Below are 18,605 nucleotides of genomic sequence, written 5' to 3'. Positions count from 1 at the left end.
TAAAAATAAGTTAATCCTCCTCCTGAGGCCCCAGAGTGGGCTCTAATCACTCTCTCCGCGCCTGCACGAGGGGATTTGATTATTCTAAATTATTTTAAAGAAGAGCAAGTGTCTGATCTCAGAAACTTTCATCCACTTTAACTCACGCACTCACAGCTGTCCCTATCATGCCTCGCTCTCGCCGTTGCAGATAATGCCCTGAAGAGCAGCACCACATTTGGAGTGTGACGGCACTGTGAAGAGACCCTCTGAGCTTCTCCAACTGTCTCTTTGAACATCAGATGACTAATTAGTTTATAATAGCTGAGTACTGTGTGAATTGACTGGGACGGACCTGTCATCATCTTCCGCGAGGGCCACTTTCTCAAAGTGCATGTGCAGCCGTTGACTCTCAGGGGCCTCCAGCACCCAGTGGCAGGTCAGGTTGTTGCTGTAGTTGCCAGGGAAACCAGGGGACACAATGCGGCCGAGAGTCGCGTTCTTCACCATTCCACCGCAGGCCACTGTTCAAGGTACAAATGGAAGAAGACAGATGACATTGAGAAGAAAAAAAAGAGAGCTAGAGGTCGAGTAAGTCCTCGGAGCGAGCTTTGAGCTGTGGATAACAAAACTCTTTCATATAGTGCATGACCATAATGACTAGACCCCTGTCCAAAACACAATAATGTAGCAATAACAGTAAGACTAAGATGACATAATAAGTGAGGTCACAAGAGACTTTCAGAAAGTCCTTGTGTACAAATATGCATATACAGTATATACTATATAGTAGGCGAACAATTGTATATGAAATGAGTAGCATGACTGAATTAATAGTATTCCTAAAACTGTATCCAGATCACCTACTACTTGATGCCATTTTTTAAACATTTTCTATCCCATGAAGAGCAGTTCTGAATGACAGTAAAGAGACACAACCGATGCCATAAGTCACATGACAATGATAACAAGGCGGATGTATTACACTGGGTTTTTATTCATACTATACAAATTAATACTACATAGAACATGTTTTTAGCGATCACAAAGTTTATATTTTACAATAATAAAAATATAATGAATTATTAATTTTATATTTTCTACATCTTGAACTAATCTTGCCTTTAATAAAGGGTCAAATGATCTACTTTAAGAAACACATTGACCTTGTCACACAGTCAAGATGGTCTGCATGGGTCCTCTCTATGATATCATTGCCTGTTTTATAGATTTTTTTGTTGGTCATACCACAAGACTTAAAAAAAAGATTAAAATATTCAGCAGGAAAGCAGTTTTATAATAAACAAACCAAATAAATAAATTAAATACATTTTTTTATTCCACCTGGCTGGTGGAACGATCTTTCCACCCCTATCCGAAATGCTGAATCTCTGACAATTTTCAAGCGACAGCTGAAAACTCATCTCTTTCAAAGCTACTTGACTTCATCATAAATTAAGTCCATATTCCTTCTCTTTCTAGCTTTTACTTATTTGAACAATGTCTAGAAACCTGGTATTACAAGCACTTCCTGTATCTGTTTACCTCTTTAAGAAGAATCACTTTATGTATCCCCCAATTGTAAATCGCTTTGGATAAAAACGTCTGCAAAATGACTAAATGTAAATACTTTTAAAAAAAGAATTTCAGGTGTTTTCATTGTGATATCATGACAGTTGCCACCCTAAAATCCAAGCCCAACAAAGACATAAATAACATTTTAATTCAGAAAACATGCTCATCATAAAAGAGGTGCATTTCAGTCATAGTGTGTATAAATTGCATTGTCAGTGTATTTTTGAATAAATTAATAGATGAGTTAATAAATGAATAAATGAGTGCCACATCATTGACTCAAGAACCTTTAGACCACAATGATTTAAACAGAGAAGGACACCAATAATAAACAGTTTTTCTTAAAGGCAATGAAAAAAGAAAGTGCTTGGAGGAGGAGGAGGATACCTTCTGAGCTTGACGGCTGAAGGTTAGTCAGGCGGACAGAACATAATTAAAGTGGACCCAAAGCCCTGCTCCCTGGTAGCCTGCCCATGCTGATCAGTAATCAGACTCTGACAGTCTGGCCCGGCCCTGCATCAGCATGGCAGGGGCACACTTCTAAAATGGCACATTTATGCTATTTCACTCCGAATCAATGGCGGGACTGAGAAACCCCAAGTCATGTAGGCCGTGTCTGGCAGCCACAGGCTAACAAAACCACCTCACAACTTGCACCACAGTCGTGCCTCCAAAGCACTAAATGAGATCCTTCATCAAAACAGCCCTCCTTTAGGGAGCCCAGCCTTGTTTGCAATCAGAGATGTTTTTCTGTTTGTCATGCAAGAAGGAAGAGTTCCCCAGCTCTGGGATTCGCTCTCCGAAGAAATCGAGGCGCAAAAAGTCCTTATTTATGCAGAATAGGCAGGCCTGTCAATCACGTTGTCAGATCGGGCTGCCTTGAGGGGGTACGGTTGTTAATATTCACTGCCTTGTAGCACAAACACTTCTGTTACCAACATACCAGCCAAAATCAATGATCAAGCTCCAATTAACTTAAAAGGAGGAGGGAGCAACCGCACGGGGAGTTTCTCCTGTGTCAAATTAAATCACACCTGTGTGGACTAAATATTTATACAGGCATGAGGTTTGTTTTTGAGCCCAAAGTATAGGGGCTGCGTCTAAATGACACGATGACTTGTGGGTGTATGTTTATGGTGAGACGGAGAAAAAAAACAAAGGATAAATGCTAGTGAATGAGTCCAGGGAGGCTTCACAATGATACAAATCAGCAAGTGTGAGGAGGCTGTGTTTATGATTGGCAGGCAAAACCAAACATTTTCTGCACCTTGCGTCTATATGCAAATGAAATAAGGTTCATTAAAAGCAGAAGCTACTATTTCATAGATTTTCCTGTACTTGTAAAGATAGCGGTACTGAATACTAGTGCTACTGCTTCATAATTGAATTTCTCAGGGGCAGAGATCAAATACAGCAGATTTCAATGATTAACTGTCATTTAGCTGATGCGACATGTGGCCAAGTATGGTGACCCATACTCGGAAATAGTGCTCTGCATTTACCCATCCAAAGTGCACACACACAGCAGTGAACACACACATGTGGGAGAAAGCACTGTACATTCACTCACCTCACCTACAATCCCTGCCGATATGAGACTCGAACCCACAACCTTTGGGTTATGAGTCCGACTCTCTAACCATTAGGCCACGACTTTTGTTATAGTGTGCTCAATACAGAGACAATCCCTTTGGAGTAACCTGCAATTAAGAGACTAGCTGGTGAAAGGGCACATGTGACATGTTAGTTAGTCTCTACTTCAAGTTTACCACCACCTGTAAGCAACTTGAACCTTTCATATTAGCAGCCCAGATCCATTACTATCTGGCTAAAGGAATCAACCAGGGTCAATACAAGTGAAGCTCAATGGACCACATTTAGGGAATAATGTCAATTAGCACATAAAATAATTTAATTTCTTTTAGTTAAAAAACAAAGCAAAAATCTTGGTTAGAATAAGGCACTTAATGAAGGTAAATGACGCCATCATCATTCAGTGAGTGTAACAGCAGAAATGTTAGACTATTTTTTGTTAAAGCACTTTAATTCTTCACATTAATTCTTTTAGAATACAAGTATAATTTGAGCTGCAAAGTTATCTAAATTGTCATTTTGCAATTTGTCATCAACGGTTGGTAAAAATGTGTTTTGATTGGTCTGTTTATGTGGCTAGTTTTCATTTTAAATGTATCCCGACCACAGGAAGGAGTCAAATTTATGTTCTTCAGCTGTATCAAGATGATCCACGTAAACCAGGAAGTTGTCACCACCTTTCTTGGTATCTTTGCGCAAACAAAGACTTGCAAGATTAGAGGCTTTTCATGACAATGACTGTATAAAACTATAAAAAGACAAGTTTAGTGATACTATCAGCCTCATAATAAATTTTTTTATATGTAAGTATTGTGGCAATAAACAAATAAACAGTGATTTGCATGCTTTATTGTCTGGTGCTGTTTATTTCTAATTCCTTATTATAAAAGCAATATTTGGGTAAACAAAACACAACACAACACAACACAACACAACACAACAAAATAAAATGTGTCTTATGGTAACACGTTTTTGAATGAATGCATGAATATATAGAAAATATTTGGGACTCACCAAGACAGCGCGGCACTTTGCCGCTCCAGTAGGGTGTGGTGGCATTGCGGCACGTGAGGGTGGAGGGACCCTGGAGTTGGTATCCATTGAAGCAGTAGAAATAGGCCTCTCCCCCTGCATGCAGGCTGGTGACGGACACATCCCCATATGCTGGTCTATCTGGGAAGTTGCAACTCAATACAAATGCTGTAATGGAGAAAAAACGAATAACTGATTAGGCAAATAATTAAAACTGCAGCACACCACACTTATTTAAACGAACGTCTGAAGCTGCTCTAAAACTATCATTAGACTAAGACTAAGGTCTGTGGGGAGTATGAATATTGCATTACAGCGACTCCCACTTATTTCAAGAAGACTTATTATCTTAACAAACTCCATCTGTCTTTCTTTCTCTCAGTTTAATATGATCTGTCCCCAATGCATGTCCTCACTCCACGTCCTCCAGACCGCAGCTAACCTTTTCTGTGTGAAAGGGACATCTCAAAGATGACAAATAAACCCAAACCCTGAACATTGTCTGTTGTCACAGCCAGAATGGGCCAGCTGGGATGCGTGGAGACAATCATTTGGTGCCTAAGATGATAGATTAGGCTCCCATTTGGTCTAATTGTCGCAATAGAGCCAAACCTTCTCTACCTCTGAGACTAGCGCAGATTCTTCATCATTTTTAACTGGACACTATTTCCATTTTGACCTTTACACAGAGTCTTGCAGAGTCTGGTCCACACTGCAACCACACGTTCCATTTTGTTTCTATGTGTCATTGAAGTAAATAATGCTCCAATAATAAGTCTACATTAAATGTATTTAAATAATCTTAGTTACAAGTCTGGCCCAAATAAAAATTCCCTAAATGGCCTCTTACATAAACTTTGGTCTTCTGGAAAGGGCTATGAAGTGAGGCTTTACTGACCATTGTCTTGCCAGGCTCTCGGCACTAAACCAGACTGTCAATACTTTCTCAAGCAATGTCCACAAAAGCCTTTTCACCATTTATCTCTGTTGGCTTGCGAGTCCTCTTTCACCCTTTCAAAACACCTGAAGAAGGTCTTGGACCGAAGCACTGCTATTTAATACACTTTTGCAAGCTACAACAGTGCAGGAATTTTCTATTTTACCTTCCTCCTATGAAAATCAACAAGCCCTGATCTAGTGAATACTAAAGACATAAAAGACAGATATTTTTTCTTTGAAATGAAAGAGGTCAAAATTCAAGGCCAGAGTGAATTCAATTGCGAGTCATGTACAGAACGGTGTCTGCATACGAAGGAGTCTTGGATAAGCAAGTGACCGTCTTTTCCTTCATCACAGAAGCGCAGCACAGCCTCCATAGGAGGCCCCGCAAGGTAGTAAATCCATGTTAGACCGCAAGTGCCCATCAAGCTAAGAACTGCTTTCCTACTGCCAATTTTTTCGTCTCCTCCTATCCATCCTCCTTGGAGAATGTTTTTGCAATTTATGACAGAAATTTCAGGTCTCATTTCTCCCTGTCTCGATGTGTCTGTGGCAGCTGTATTGTTAGCTGTTGAAATTCAGAGCGGCGTGTGGGTGTTGATTTTGTCACCAATGACAAGACTGAGCCCAAGGCCAGAAAATTTGCACAGGGGAGATAAATTATAACCTTTGACCTGGCTCGGATCCGTGTCATATCTGCTCTCAAATTCTTTAGCTGACTGCAACAGGCCGAGCACAAATTATTTCCAGCACTATGGGGAGAAATCACTAATAAAGAACTGCACTAACCAATAGCTCTTTTATTTGAATGCACAGAATCTGTAACTAACTTAGTAATTTTCAAGCATAATTTTAATATTTTTTTAGTTTTATTAGTTTAAGTTTAAAAAAATTTAAACACGATGATATTATTTAAGCCTGTTTCCACCATGGAATAAAAATTGAATAAATAAATATATAAATAAATAAATAAATAAAAACGATTATTGTGAAAATTTTGATTCTGCGAAAAAGGTCATAATTGTGAGATATAAACCCAGAATTCTGACATTCTTTCTTTATATATCAAAATTCAGACTTTTCCCAGAATTTCAAGGTATAAACTCAAAACTGCGAGATATAACCTTGCCATTCTGAGAGGAAAAGTGTGAATTTTGAGAAAACAAAATAAAATGAAATTTTTTTTTTATAAAAATTAATTTAAATGTGCATAAATTATGCATATCAGGTAAATAACTATGTAAACAGCCAAGGAATATCTGTGATGAACAATTTCCATGCAGCAGAGACCTGGCATACTTTACTTGTTGAATAAAGCACAATATATAATAAGCCTAATTTACATAAAAATTAGAAGTCTTTGTGCAGAACTAAATTATGGTTTAATTTAATTACTTGGACACAGTCCTATTTCAGTGTACATAATGCCTGGATAAACTGGATTGTGGGAGGTTAGTCAACAGAACACAAATTTTGCAATGCAATACGGCAAAGTAAATTCTAGCCAAAGAGATGATTTGACACTTCTGCAAGCAAAGAGCTCTCAAAGGGCTAGTCTCTAACAGCTAACATGAGGGCTTCAATTACACCTGTAAATACCTGTAAATAACAGGTAAAAATGTCAAGTTGTATTACACATGATCGAGATGCAATCCTTTCCCAAAAGAAATGTTATCTCACAGTAGAGGCCACAGAATCAGCTACGAACGAGTCTGCTCTAAAATATTACAGCAATTTTTCAGGTGTCAGGCATTAATTAAACGGTGCTATACAATGCCCTGTAGTATTGCTTTCATAGCTGAGATTAGCCGTATCTGATCCTGAACCAACAGCAAAAGTGAATCACCACCGTGTTTCATGAGAGAATCACTCTCGCTCTGGTCTCTGATCCTGTGGTGGTGTTTAGAGACGTAGAGGGCCCTGTCAAACAGAATTAATGTTTTTGTTTAAGTTTTTTCCCCTCTGCTGGCTCAGGTTGGATTCATGTGTCTAAGAAAGCCACAGTTTGATAAATCACTGCAATTCTTTTTCCTCACTGAGCAGAGAGGAGCTGCGTAATGGGGTGGTGCACCTCAGCAACAATATAGGAGCCAGTAAGCGAGGGTTATACAGAACTGACATCCACACCCCTGAAGAGCATTTTTTGTGCCCCATGTTGAGATTCTGCGGTACACACATACATAAAAATCTGGCACTAAGCAGAAAGCTATAGTTCATTCTGCAAACTGTCACAGATGAGCACAGCTTTGTTGATTATAATGGCATTTAGTTTTGATCCATGTTGATGCTCCACTTGCTTAAGGTGTAAACACTGTGCAACTCTAGTTTGTTTATGGTTGCCAAGAAATTTTGGGAAATTAATACATAATTTAACTGACATGTGGTTACATAAAAAATGAAAGAGCAGTACAAATAAATCCTTCTATAGCAGCAAGTATTAGTCCAAGCAACAAAAACAAGGCATACACTTACACAGTACCGCAGTCACCAACAGATCAATCGCATTTCCAGTGTTTGTAAAGGTCAAGCAGTTTAAATACTATACGATAATAAATAATAAATAAATAGTATACTAATAATATAGATAAATGCATTTATATGATATATACATTTATATAGAGAGAAAAATATATTTTTAATTTAATGAAAAATGTAATTAAGCAGTGGTGTCTGATTCACAAATGTCTCTTTTAAATCGTTTCTTTTTAACAAATCAGAAAAACAGCATGACTGGTGTAGTCTGATTCTCAAACTAAAATAGCTAGTTTTTAATGGCTCAAAAACATACTGTGTGACCAGTGTAGTCTGAAAGACTCTTTTAAATTGGGTCTTTTTAATAAATCAATAACATAGAACACAATTAGTGATTCTTTTAAATAATTTCTTTTTAGCAATTCAAAAACTTCCTGCACAAACAGTGTAGTCTGATCCACAAACAAATCATTATTTTAAATAGTAAAAAAAAAAAAAATCAAAAACAAACAGGGTAACCATTGTGTTCTGATTCGCAAACAAATTGCTCTTTTTAAATATTTCTTTTTGGTAAATTATAAACATGCAGTGGAACCAGTGCAGTACAGTTTTATAATGTACCAGCCAAGTAAGAAGGTTCCTGTATAATTTACAGCATTAGCTGGCAGAACATTTCTTTGAAATGCATGCAAAGTGAACATCATAAGTGAACTATGCCTAAGTGAATCAGAACCAAATAAGCCCTGCGTTCTGGTCTGTGATGTTTCAAAAGTTGAGCTCTAGAGGCAATTTAAAAATACCCTAATTCCAGCCCAGTGCTTGGTGTATATTTCAGTATTTGATGAGACAGTTTTGCCTCCTCTCTCTCGCTCTCTCTATAGTCTTAAACCAGAGCATCTAACAGTAATTATGTCTTTCTCATGAGTTCTGCATTGACTTCCACCCTGTTACACTGGTGCATATGTGTAAGAGGTCAGCGCCTGCAGCTGCGGGGCATGTGGAGAGGGTCTATGCCCCTGATGACTGTCTAATATCGATGCTGAGAGGGGGAGCACTCCTCTCACCAACTCAATGAGCCGGCACATGGGGGGGAGGCTTCCCTCCCTTAGCCATCTATTTTATTTATGGTTTATTAGTGCTGTTTCAGCACAGCGGGGCCCGTGCGCTAGCACCGTCGGGTTGTTATAGCATTATTACCCCTCTGCTTCCATTTCAATTAGACTAATACGGAGGGGGCACCAGAGGCTGGCTTTTTGTGGAGCCGTCCGGTCGACACTAAATCACATGTTCACAAGTTGCCTCGTGGCTTCATAGGCCATAAAGACTGAGTGTCGTAATGCAGCCTGGAGATGACTGTGTGGGAACTGGCATGGTGGAGATTAGCTGGCAACCGCTTAGACAGCAACAGATGCAGTGCTAATGTGCTTCATTACGTGCCCTGGAGGAAGGCCCATGGGTGGACGAGGTGAGGATGGGGTATATGTCCAGTCACCATGACGAACCCCATGGTTTAGTTGGGTGGTTTTACTTAAAGTGATAGTTCACCCAAAAATGTCAATTCTGTCATCATGATTCAGCTGTTTTTGTCAATACATTGAAAGTCAAAGGGGAACAAACCAACATTGGACCCTATTGACTTTAATTTTATGGAGAAGAATATACCAATTGTCTATCACTTTTTTGGGTGAATTATAGCCAGACATATGAAATAATAGTTAGAAAAAACTACAGAGCTCATATTCAAGGAGGAAAAAACACCTCAATTTTATTCAGAGGCCCAAAATGAGCAAATATATGCAATTTGGTGCAGTTGTTGTTTTTAATATGGCCGAAAAGTAATGTAATTCTGCTAGCTTGTCATGTAAATCAATGAGATATTTATAACAGTATAGCAGACTACTTACATAAAATGCATGTAAATATCAGTTGTCACTCTAAATATCCCAATAATATATCTTAGTAAGATGATGCTTAAATGCTTTTATTATTATAGCTCTGTAGTTTTTATTGTGGAGGGCAAAATGCAATGCATATAATGCAATGCAACACAATGACGATTCAGAGATGAACAAATAAATGTTCCTCAAATACCTGATATATCATGCCTATAAGGTAAGGCTATTAAATAGCAGTCCCAAACTAGTTTTTGTTAATACAATTAAGTTGGTATGAGCCATCACAGTCATTTAAATACACAGTCATGCACAATACTAACATGAACTGTTAATGAAACATGGAAACTGCTCCTGAATAGAATGAATATCATACCTTCATGCAAATCCTTCCCAGCTAACACACAAAGTACCAGTTATGTATGGATACTTTACTTCTATTTCACATGTTGCATGCTCAAAGTTTCTTTCGCGTTTTAGTGATGTGATATTCAGCATGCGCTGCCACAATTGCGCGTGCCATTGAAGAGTGTGCGCTATGAGCACAGTATAACATCTGACAGGACAGGATTCGTTTTTCTGAGGTGACAGAATTTTTATTTCGTAACAAGTTATGAAAATAACCATAGAATAATAACACTGACATTAAGCCTGACAACATCTCATCTGACCACAGATACGGAAAAGTCTCACATCAGAAAAACATTTAGAATTATGTTTTTTTGTTGTTGATGTTGTTTCTTTGACTGTACACTCCGTGACCCACTCAGAACAATTTAATTATATTATAGACTCCTGTATCGTTAAAGTAGTGATAGGTGAAAGAAGACCACACTGTCATCCACTTATAGGCACACACTGATAAGATTTGTTTGCTCTGAATGGTTTCCATGTATAAACATCTCAAACATATTTCCATCCACACAGACCACTGGAACTCTCTGAAGGCTCTGAATATGAGTCAGGAACTTGACTTGGCACATCTCAGTCTTCTAAACAAACATGCTCACCGCCTCTGGCTCAATGCATCTTCAGCTGTAAACACATAAAAGCCTTAAGCATATGCAATGTGCTCACGAAACCTCTTGTACATTCTGAGGGCAGGCCAAAGCGTGGTAAAGGAGGGAGAATGAAGGTTTATTTGCAAGCCTGATCAATGCACTGTAACCGATTTTTGTAATTTGAACAGTATTTTACTGTAATATGTACAATAAGAAACTGTAAAGTGTGTATACAGTATATTAGTGCAAACAGCAAATGATTGTGGGAAAATATATAGTCACTACTGTAAATCCATTTACAGTAGTGAACTTGCTGGCGAATGCACTGGCAACTCAACAAAAAGGTTAGTACATTATTTTGTGTTTAATGCAAAACAGATATTTTAGATTTTTTATTTTCTCGTGATTACCATCGTATCGGAGATAACATCAACCGGTAAGTTAACATCAGTTAGCCTAAGTAAACTAGTTAGAGAAGCTCTTTATCTCAAGTTAGGTCAGACAGATGTAACATAACATAAACAGTGAGTGAAGTTGAAATGCTGAGGAAAACTGAATTAAGAAACACCACTGTTAAGAACATATTTTGTATTTTATTTTCAAGTTTGTTGTCTTATGTTCATGTCGCCTGCAAATGAGGTATACTGGAATCTTTTCTTGTGATTGCCATCGTAGCGGTAGTAACAACAGTTGAGTAAGCTAACATCAACTATATTAGCCAAATTAGCCACAGGCTGCTGTTCTCTACTAACACACAGAACGCTTTAAGGAGGAGGAGGAGGAACGGACTAGCAATATATTAATATAGGAAGTTTTGCTAACAAATATTATAAATGTTGTTTATTTGATTAAATTGGTAAGTTCTGTTATTGTATGGTAGTTTTTCTGACCATAAACTATAATAACACTAAAAGGCAGTTGTGACTCTCTTACAGGAGATTTCTCCAAGCAAAAACAGGGATTCTGACTATGAGGGGCAGAATCATCATACAGCCAGCTGTTCATTTTATTGAACTGCAGAATTAGGTAACCCAAAATACATTGAGTTAAGTTATTCAGACAGTATTTAAGTATTTATTTTCCCCCCCAAGTTTGTGTGTCTGGATCATGTCTTCTGCAATGTCGGAGGTGTATATTAAAATACATTCCAATTGGAGCCTTTTATTGTGATTCCCATTCCCAATTATTTCAGCAATATAGCACTTTGCTCTACTGTTTGATCTACATGCAATAATGCATCATAAGGAATGGAGCTTTAATGATTTGTGATGGATTATCAACTAATTATGTACTTTACCTTCCTGGTAGGTGCATTCAGAGAGTATATAGTGTTTTTATTCATCTCAAAGTGCACACAGTGTACATTTTCACAGCTGGGACAAAAACTGCAAACACTGGTTTGAGTTTTTGTTTTAGTTTTTTTGCTTGCAGGTTCATTCCGAGAATCAACCCTGGTGGCACCAAATGCCATTCAAAGTCACAGATCAGATAGAATTCCTGAAAGAGGGTGCAGAGAAAAAGCATCAGCCTGATTGTGGTGATGGCCTTTTTCAGCTAGTGAATGCTAGAGGTCAAGATTTGTAAATTGTGTATTTAAAAATAAAATTAAAAAGAATATTATCAGGACAAATGCTCATGAGTTATTGTGATTTTTTTATGGGGTGGTAAAATATATGGTTTACAGTGCTGTATCACAATTGGATTCTTTTATACAGGTAAAAAAAGAAAATAAATACTAATACGGTAAATGACAATATAGTAATAATTCTGTAAATGAACAAAAATAGTAATGTACTGTAAATGAAAATACAATAAAAATACTGTAAACATTTTTACAGTAACTTACTGGCAGCTGGATGATTTTAAATTTACAGCAATCTCTTTACAGTGTAGCAATTAGGTTGTGTATGGCAACAGAAACAGAATCATCACTCTATAAGCATTATACAGGATACATTGTTTACATCTCTTCAAGCAAGAAAAATATGATTTCTTTCTGGATGGACAGATGGTCCATCCATCCATCAGTTTAATAAAACAAACAAAAAAATCACACTTTTCAGCATTCTTGAAAAAACAAAAATACATGTTCTTCATTAATTCTTAGGTTCCAAAAATAACTTACATTTCAAAATGAATAATAATAATAATAATAATAATCAAATGAGATGAATTACTTTTAATTTGTATTGATTTGTATTTGTAAGTATTTAGGGATGCACCAGTATTAAAATTTTCTTTGATATTTTAATTAACATAATAAATTGTGTTAGCTAACATACTGTATACTGTATGTTATGGCCAACAAATGGCCTTTGGCCATAACAAATTATATACTATTTATATTATTTTATCAAAATAAATGACAAATAAAATGTAAAAAAACAAATTAATATCAATTATTTTAAATGTTACAAGCTAATTTTACACATAATTATAATGTACAGTAAGAAAAATGGAACAATGTTAAATTATTGGTGCTTATAAAACAGTGTTCTTTTAATAGATACTATCAAAGTTTTTATTAATATTTTGAACCAGATTTTATTTTTATATTTTATATAAAAATAATATAACTTACTCGTCGTCAAGACAAATTCCTTGTGTGTGTAAACATACTTGGTAATAAAGCTCTTCTGATTCTGATTCTGATAAAAATAAATTTTACTATTTTTTATTTTATTATTATAATTTTATTAATTTTAAAGTTTTAGTAATTTTGTTGTGTTTTTCTGATTGTTAGTACTTTTTGTTTTTCATATATATACTGTATATATGTGTGTGTGTGTCTATGTAATTGTTATTAATTTTTATTTCAGTTTTAGTTTATTTTACTACATTATGTTAAATTACATTAGAATGAGAAATGTTACTTGTCCACATCTATCTCAAATAAAGTTTTATTTTATTTTAGTTAATGTTTATTTTATTTCAAGTAACAAAATTAATGGATTTAATTTTAGTTTTAGTTCACAATAAACCTGTTTTAAAAACCAAATTTAAAGGCACAATATGTAAGATTTTTTTATTAAAATATCCAAAAACCACTAGAACAGTTTTATATATTTTGCTGACTTGTGTACTTACATTATCCCAAATGTTTCGAAGAATGTTTAAATCCAGAGAAATAAGCAATTTTAACTAGTGACACGGACCGTGTCCATAGTGCCATTCTGTCTCCTGCCAGTGACGTCATACACCCTCGATTTCCGGTTTTGTTTTGTAGAAAACGTGGAAAAACCAAAGACGCTTTAATATGCTATGCATTTTATTAGACAGGTGACGACCGCACAGAGTAGCATTATAACAGAACGTTCAAATGTATCTATGATAAAACAGCACTGCTTATTTCCGCTGCTTTCTGGAAGGAGCGGAAGCGGTCGACTGTGGCATAATAAAAGCTCCGCTGCTTTCAAGCCATGTGTCACGCTAGTTCAGCGGCCTCGTTTCACTTCGACGGCTTTCAGCCTCACCCTGCTTCATACTACGACGTTAATAAATCTTTAATACATTAACTCATCCATGAACATGATTTCTGCCCGAGTCCCGTTGGATTGCATCGGCTGTGGGGATGAAGACGACAACTCCCATAATTCCACACTCAGTCACAGCGCCATCTAACTACGCCTTTGTTTCTTTTGAATACGCGCCCTCTAGTGGCAAAAAATTACATATTGTGCCTTTAAGTGAGCATTATATAATGTCAAAGGTCATCGATGTAAATGTAAAAAGAGGACATGAAAATGCACAATTAAATATTCACTACTGGCCATTGGCCAATACTGATAATGGTACAGATGTGTTGTGCATCCCAATGCATGCGTTTCATTCCATCAAGCAGAAATTCAACAGGTTCTCCTATGACATCAAGCTATAAAATCCTTTTTGGTTTTAACTGGAGCCTTTATTTTTAAGAGTGTACATGCTATATAATGGATTTCATAGCTTTTACAGACACTTTTAGATAAAGGTGAGGTGAGGTGGTGCCTGCTGGGTGAATATTTGTTATCTTCAGACTGGACCCCATCTGCTGTTTGATAAGACCACAGTGACCAGCTGTGTGTCAGGCTGCCCTGACAGCATGTCAAGAACTAGTGGAGCTGCTCATGTCCATAAGTGTCTGGGCTTCCACTCTGCCAGCACTTGTACAGGATCACGGTCTACACAACCATAAAAAATCACTGATAAGCAGAGCTTCATCTTTGATTCTGAGCATGAAATGCCTCTTTGTGTGGGTGTGTGTGTGTGTGTGTACATATTGTCATCTGGGAAAACATCGAAATGATGCCACTTTTGTGTCATGCAGTTTCCCCAGTACGAGTAGTACAGCAGGATAGTAGTACACTTACAGAAATGACTGTGCTATTAAATCTGTTGCATATTACATGAGCTAATAAAAAATATATCCTCTTTCGCTTATTTATGAAGTATGGGCAGGGATTCACCGACTCCAAGCTCATCATGTCTTATTGAGGCTGATTGCATGAGTGGGTCAGTCCGAGAGGACACAGACCTGAGGGAAATCTCCCTCAATTTAAGACTGGCTTCTACATCACTTCTTATTAACCTGGACCATGTGGAGGGAGCAAACGGACATCATGAAGTAGATCCCCAAGAGACATACTGGGAACAACACAGGAATCTACTGACATCTTGGGCCTGTTTCACACCAAACACACACACAGTGTGTAAGCAAAGCAGCAGCATAAAAGCAGTATCATCGCTGACAGCTTTTTCTCAACTGGGTTACACTGGGAAAAAAAATTATATATACAGTATATATCAGTGGTGGGCCGTCAGGGCCAGCAAAGCCTTCTCTGCTGGCTTAAACACTATCAGAATCTCTGATTTAGTTTTATATATTTTTCCATGAATGTGTATTAAATTATTTCCAATAGTCTATTCTCTTCATTTCATATATCTTTTCTCTTGGTTGTCAGTGTGTGTTTATATTACAGCTTTTATCCAATCATATTTCAGCAATCGTGTTGCCAGGGTCAAAGAAATCTGCCTTAAGGCCTTCAGAATCAACAGTGCAGGCTTCCGTGAGCTTAAATCAATGGCAATGAAACCATTGCTTTAACCAATCAGATTTCGAGTTGGCAACACCAGGGCCATCTAGCTGGCTAACGATAACGTCAGCATTTTCTCGTCCTATGATTGGATGGTCAGCATACTAGCTAGCAAACAGCATCATTGTAAATACTTTTATACCAATGCTATCTGTAAGGTATAAATGCGTTTGGGTGAATAAATGTCTGTAATAACATCGGAGGGACTGTATTTGTGTCATTTTGTTAGGTTAATGCTTCAGCTACAGATGATGTGTTGCGCAATTGTTAATTGGGTTTCTTTCTTTAGTAATGCATTCATTCTCGCTACATAAGATACCTGTCTGTTATGTAGTGCCCTGCTATACTGCATTACTGTGTATTATTTATGGTTTCTATAGCCGTGGCATCATTATGATGGTATGAAGAGATGGATTAATTCATGTAGGACACCACTGAAGGCCTAGGTGTAAAATGCACGGCCCGCCACTGATATATATACATACATATAGACAGAGCTGGGTAGATTACTAATACATTTTTGTCCATTACTGATTCCAAATTACATGACAAAAATTTTAGTTACGGTAGTAACGTAATCCAGTACATTACACATTTTAGGTATTATAATCTAATAATAAGACTGCTTTTTGATTACTTTTAGATTACTTTTGATCTAACTCATTTATCACATTAATTTAAATAGGCTAATCTTGAACCATATTGATATAAAAATACAAAGAAAAATGAAATAAATTCCATTTGTTGTTATTGACAACATAAAGTGCATTAAACATTACATTATGTCAAGGTTTCCCAAACTGGGGTTTATGAAGGAACTACTGGGAGTTCATGAGTTTAATGAAAAGCAAATAATTAATTAAATCATAAACATTATATATTAAAATAAACTAATTTAAAATAACAACAGTTAAAATAAAACACTTACTAAAAAAAGTTAAAGATATTTTATTAGTTTGTGTCATGTGACCATTAACCAATGTCAGAAAAATGTGAACATGTGTTAATTATTATAATTATAATAATTCCTTTTCTGGGCACTCAAAGCGCTTTACATAGAAGGCGGGAATCTCCTCAACCACCACCAGTGTGCAGCCATATTGCACCAGAATGCCCACCACTCACCAGCTTATTGGTGGAGAGGAGACAGAATGATGAAGCCAATCAGCAGATATGGGGATGGTTAGGAGGCCATGATGGACAGAGGCCAATAGGCGAATTTGGCCAGAATGCTGGGGTTACACCCCCACTCTTTTTCAAAGGACATCCTGGTATTTTTTTAATGACCACAGAGAATCAGGACCTCGGTTTAACGTCTCATCCGAAAGACGATGCTTTTTGTCAGTATAGTGTCCCCGTCACTACACTGGAGCGTTAGGACCCACACAGACCACAGGGTGAGCACCCCCTGCTGGCCTCACTATCACCTCTTCCAGCAGCAACCTAGATTTTCCCAGGAGGTCTCCCATCCAGGTACTGACCAGGCTCAACCCTGCTTATCTTCAGTGGGCAACCAGTCTCGGGCTGCAGGGTGATATGGCTGCTGGCAATATAAACTTATTGCCTTAATATCTCAGTATTTCAAGTAAATATTAGGTGAAAGAGGTTCAGATGACAAAAAAAGTTTGGGAAAACCCTGCATTACATATAAATAAGAAATAACATTAATTTGTGCATTTTAATGTGGTTGAAAGACAAAAGCCTTCCAAAGACACCTAATAGATAACCTAATAATTCAAATAAAAATGTATGTGTTCATCAGTAATTGATGCAATATTGAAATGCAGAGAAAACACTTCTTAAAATTGAAATGATTTTTGTAAATTCAGTGGTCAAATGCTGTGTGGCCTCTTAATTTTCTGTTTAATTATAGCCACCTGAACATTGCCTGGTCTTTGTTTGAATGTCCACAAAACTAGAAAACTTTCTGAATATATATAAGTGTTAGGCTCTTTTAGAAAGGAACATTTAAAAGATAAAAAAGGGATAATCAATAAGCATATTTACAGTATATATTAATCAATTAATTTATTGCTATTGTGTGAATAATATGTAATCATGTAATTAATAAAAAATTAACTGTACTCTGATTCCAAGTATTTTAAAATGTAATTTAATGTAATTACAAGTATTTATTTTTTTGGAATCTGATTACATAATCCAGATAACATGTAATCAGTTACTTGCCAGCTCTGTATATATATATATATATATATATATATATATATATATATATATACACATTAAGTACGTGCACACACTCATACATAAATACATACTCAATGTAACTCTGTAATCATTTTTAGATAGATTGACCTAAAGCCAGAATAATACAAAGTAAATATTTTCCATATGATATTGTAATTTAAGTTGAATGTATTTTCTCTATCAAAGTATTATAGGATCATTAGTTTGACAGCCCTAATAAACACATTTTGTAAAATATTTCGCAGACCTCCTAGTACACTCTTGCAGGCCCCTGCTGTAACCTGTTAATATGGCTGCCACGTACTATAGGCTTTTGCCAGCCGACAAAGGATACTGTACTGTGAAATTAAATATTTTAACCCAAAATATAATGTTTTTAGGGATGGTGAGCAATAGTTGTCAGTGGAATTAAAAAAAAATATTTATGTACAAAGAGACACACCACCATGCACTCCTTATTTTCCACTACATGAATTTCTGTTCAATTGAAGAGGTACAGGGAGATCATAGGTGGTGGCAAACAAAAAAAAACAAGTGGCACAAGAGTAGAAAGTAGAGGTTTCATCAGCAAAGAAAAATCTGCCTTGTTCCCATGGAAATAAAAGCAACCCGCACCAATTTTATTTGCATTGATACCTCAAGTGACAAAACACGGAGACAGTAAAAATCCTTTGCTTCATTAAACGTACATCTCACTGTCAGACCCTCTCTTTTATGGAAGCGTTGAAGTATAATTCATGTCATCTAAATGTCTTGCTCCAGCACGCCCCCGTAACGCAGTGCCAGCACATATAATTTCATAAAAGCAAATAGACAGTTGGTAGCAGAGTGATCTTCGTGTT

The 18,605-nt window shown here is 36.7% G+C and overlaps 1 protein-coding gene across 1 annotated transcript in view; it reads right to left on the bottom strand.

Moving 5' to 3' along the window:
* The window catches only part of LOC107592631 (seizure protein 6 homolog), a 32,617-nt gene extending 27,707 nt beyond the window's left edge, over positions 1-4,910 (bottom strand). The window contains exons 1-3 of the mRNA XM_016282173.1: positions 4,865-4,910; positions 4,162-4,347; positions 335-503 (exon numbers count right to left, since the gene is read on the bottom strand). Coding sequence (XP_016137659.1) covers positions 335-503; positions 4,162-4,347; positions 4,865-4,910 — 401 coding nt within the window. The remainder of the gene's footprint in view (positions 1-334; positions 504-4,161; positions 4,348-4,864) is intronic.
* Between the last annotated feature and the right edge of the window lie 13,695 nt (positions 4,911-18,605).

This window comes from Sinocyclocheilus grahami, unplaced genomic scaffold, assembly GCF_001515645.1.
Source record: "Sinocyclocheilus grahami isolate Dianchi unplaced genomic scaffold, SAMN03320097.WGS_v1.1 scaffold155.1, whole genome shotgun sequence".
NCBI lineage: Eukaryota > Metazoa > Chordata > Actinopteri > Cypriniformes > Cyprinidae > Sinocyclocheilus > Sinocyclocheilus grahami.
Note: the sequence above shows the minus strand (reverse complement) of the source record. Positions and strands in the feature narration are given on the sequence as shown.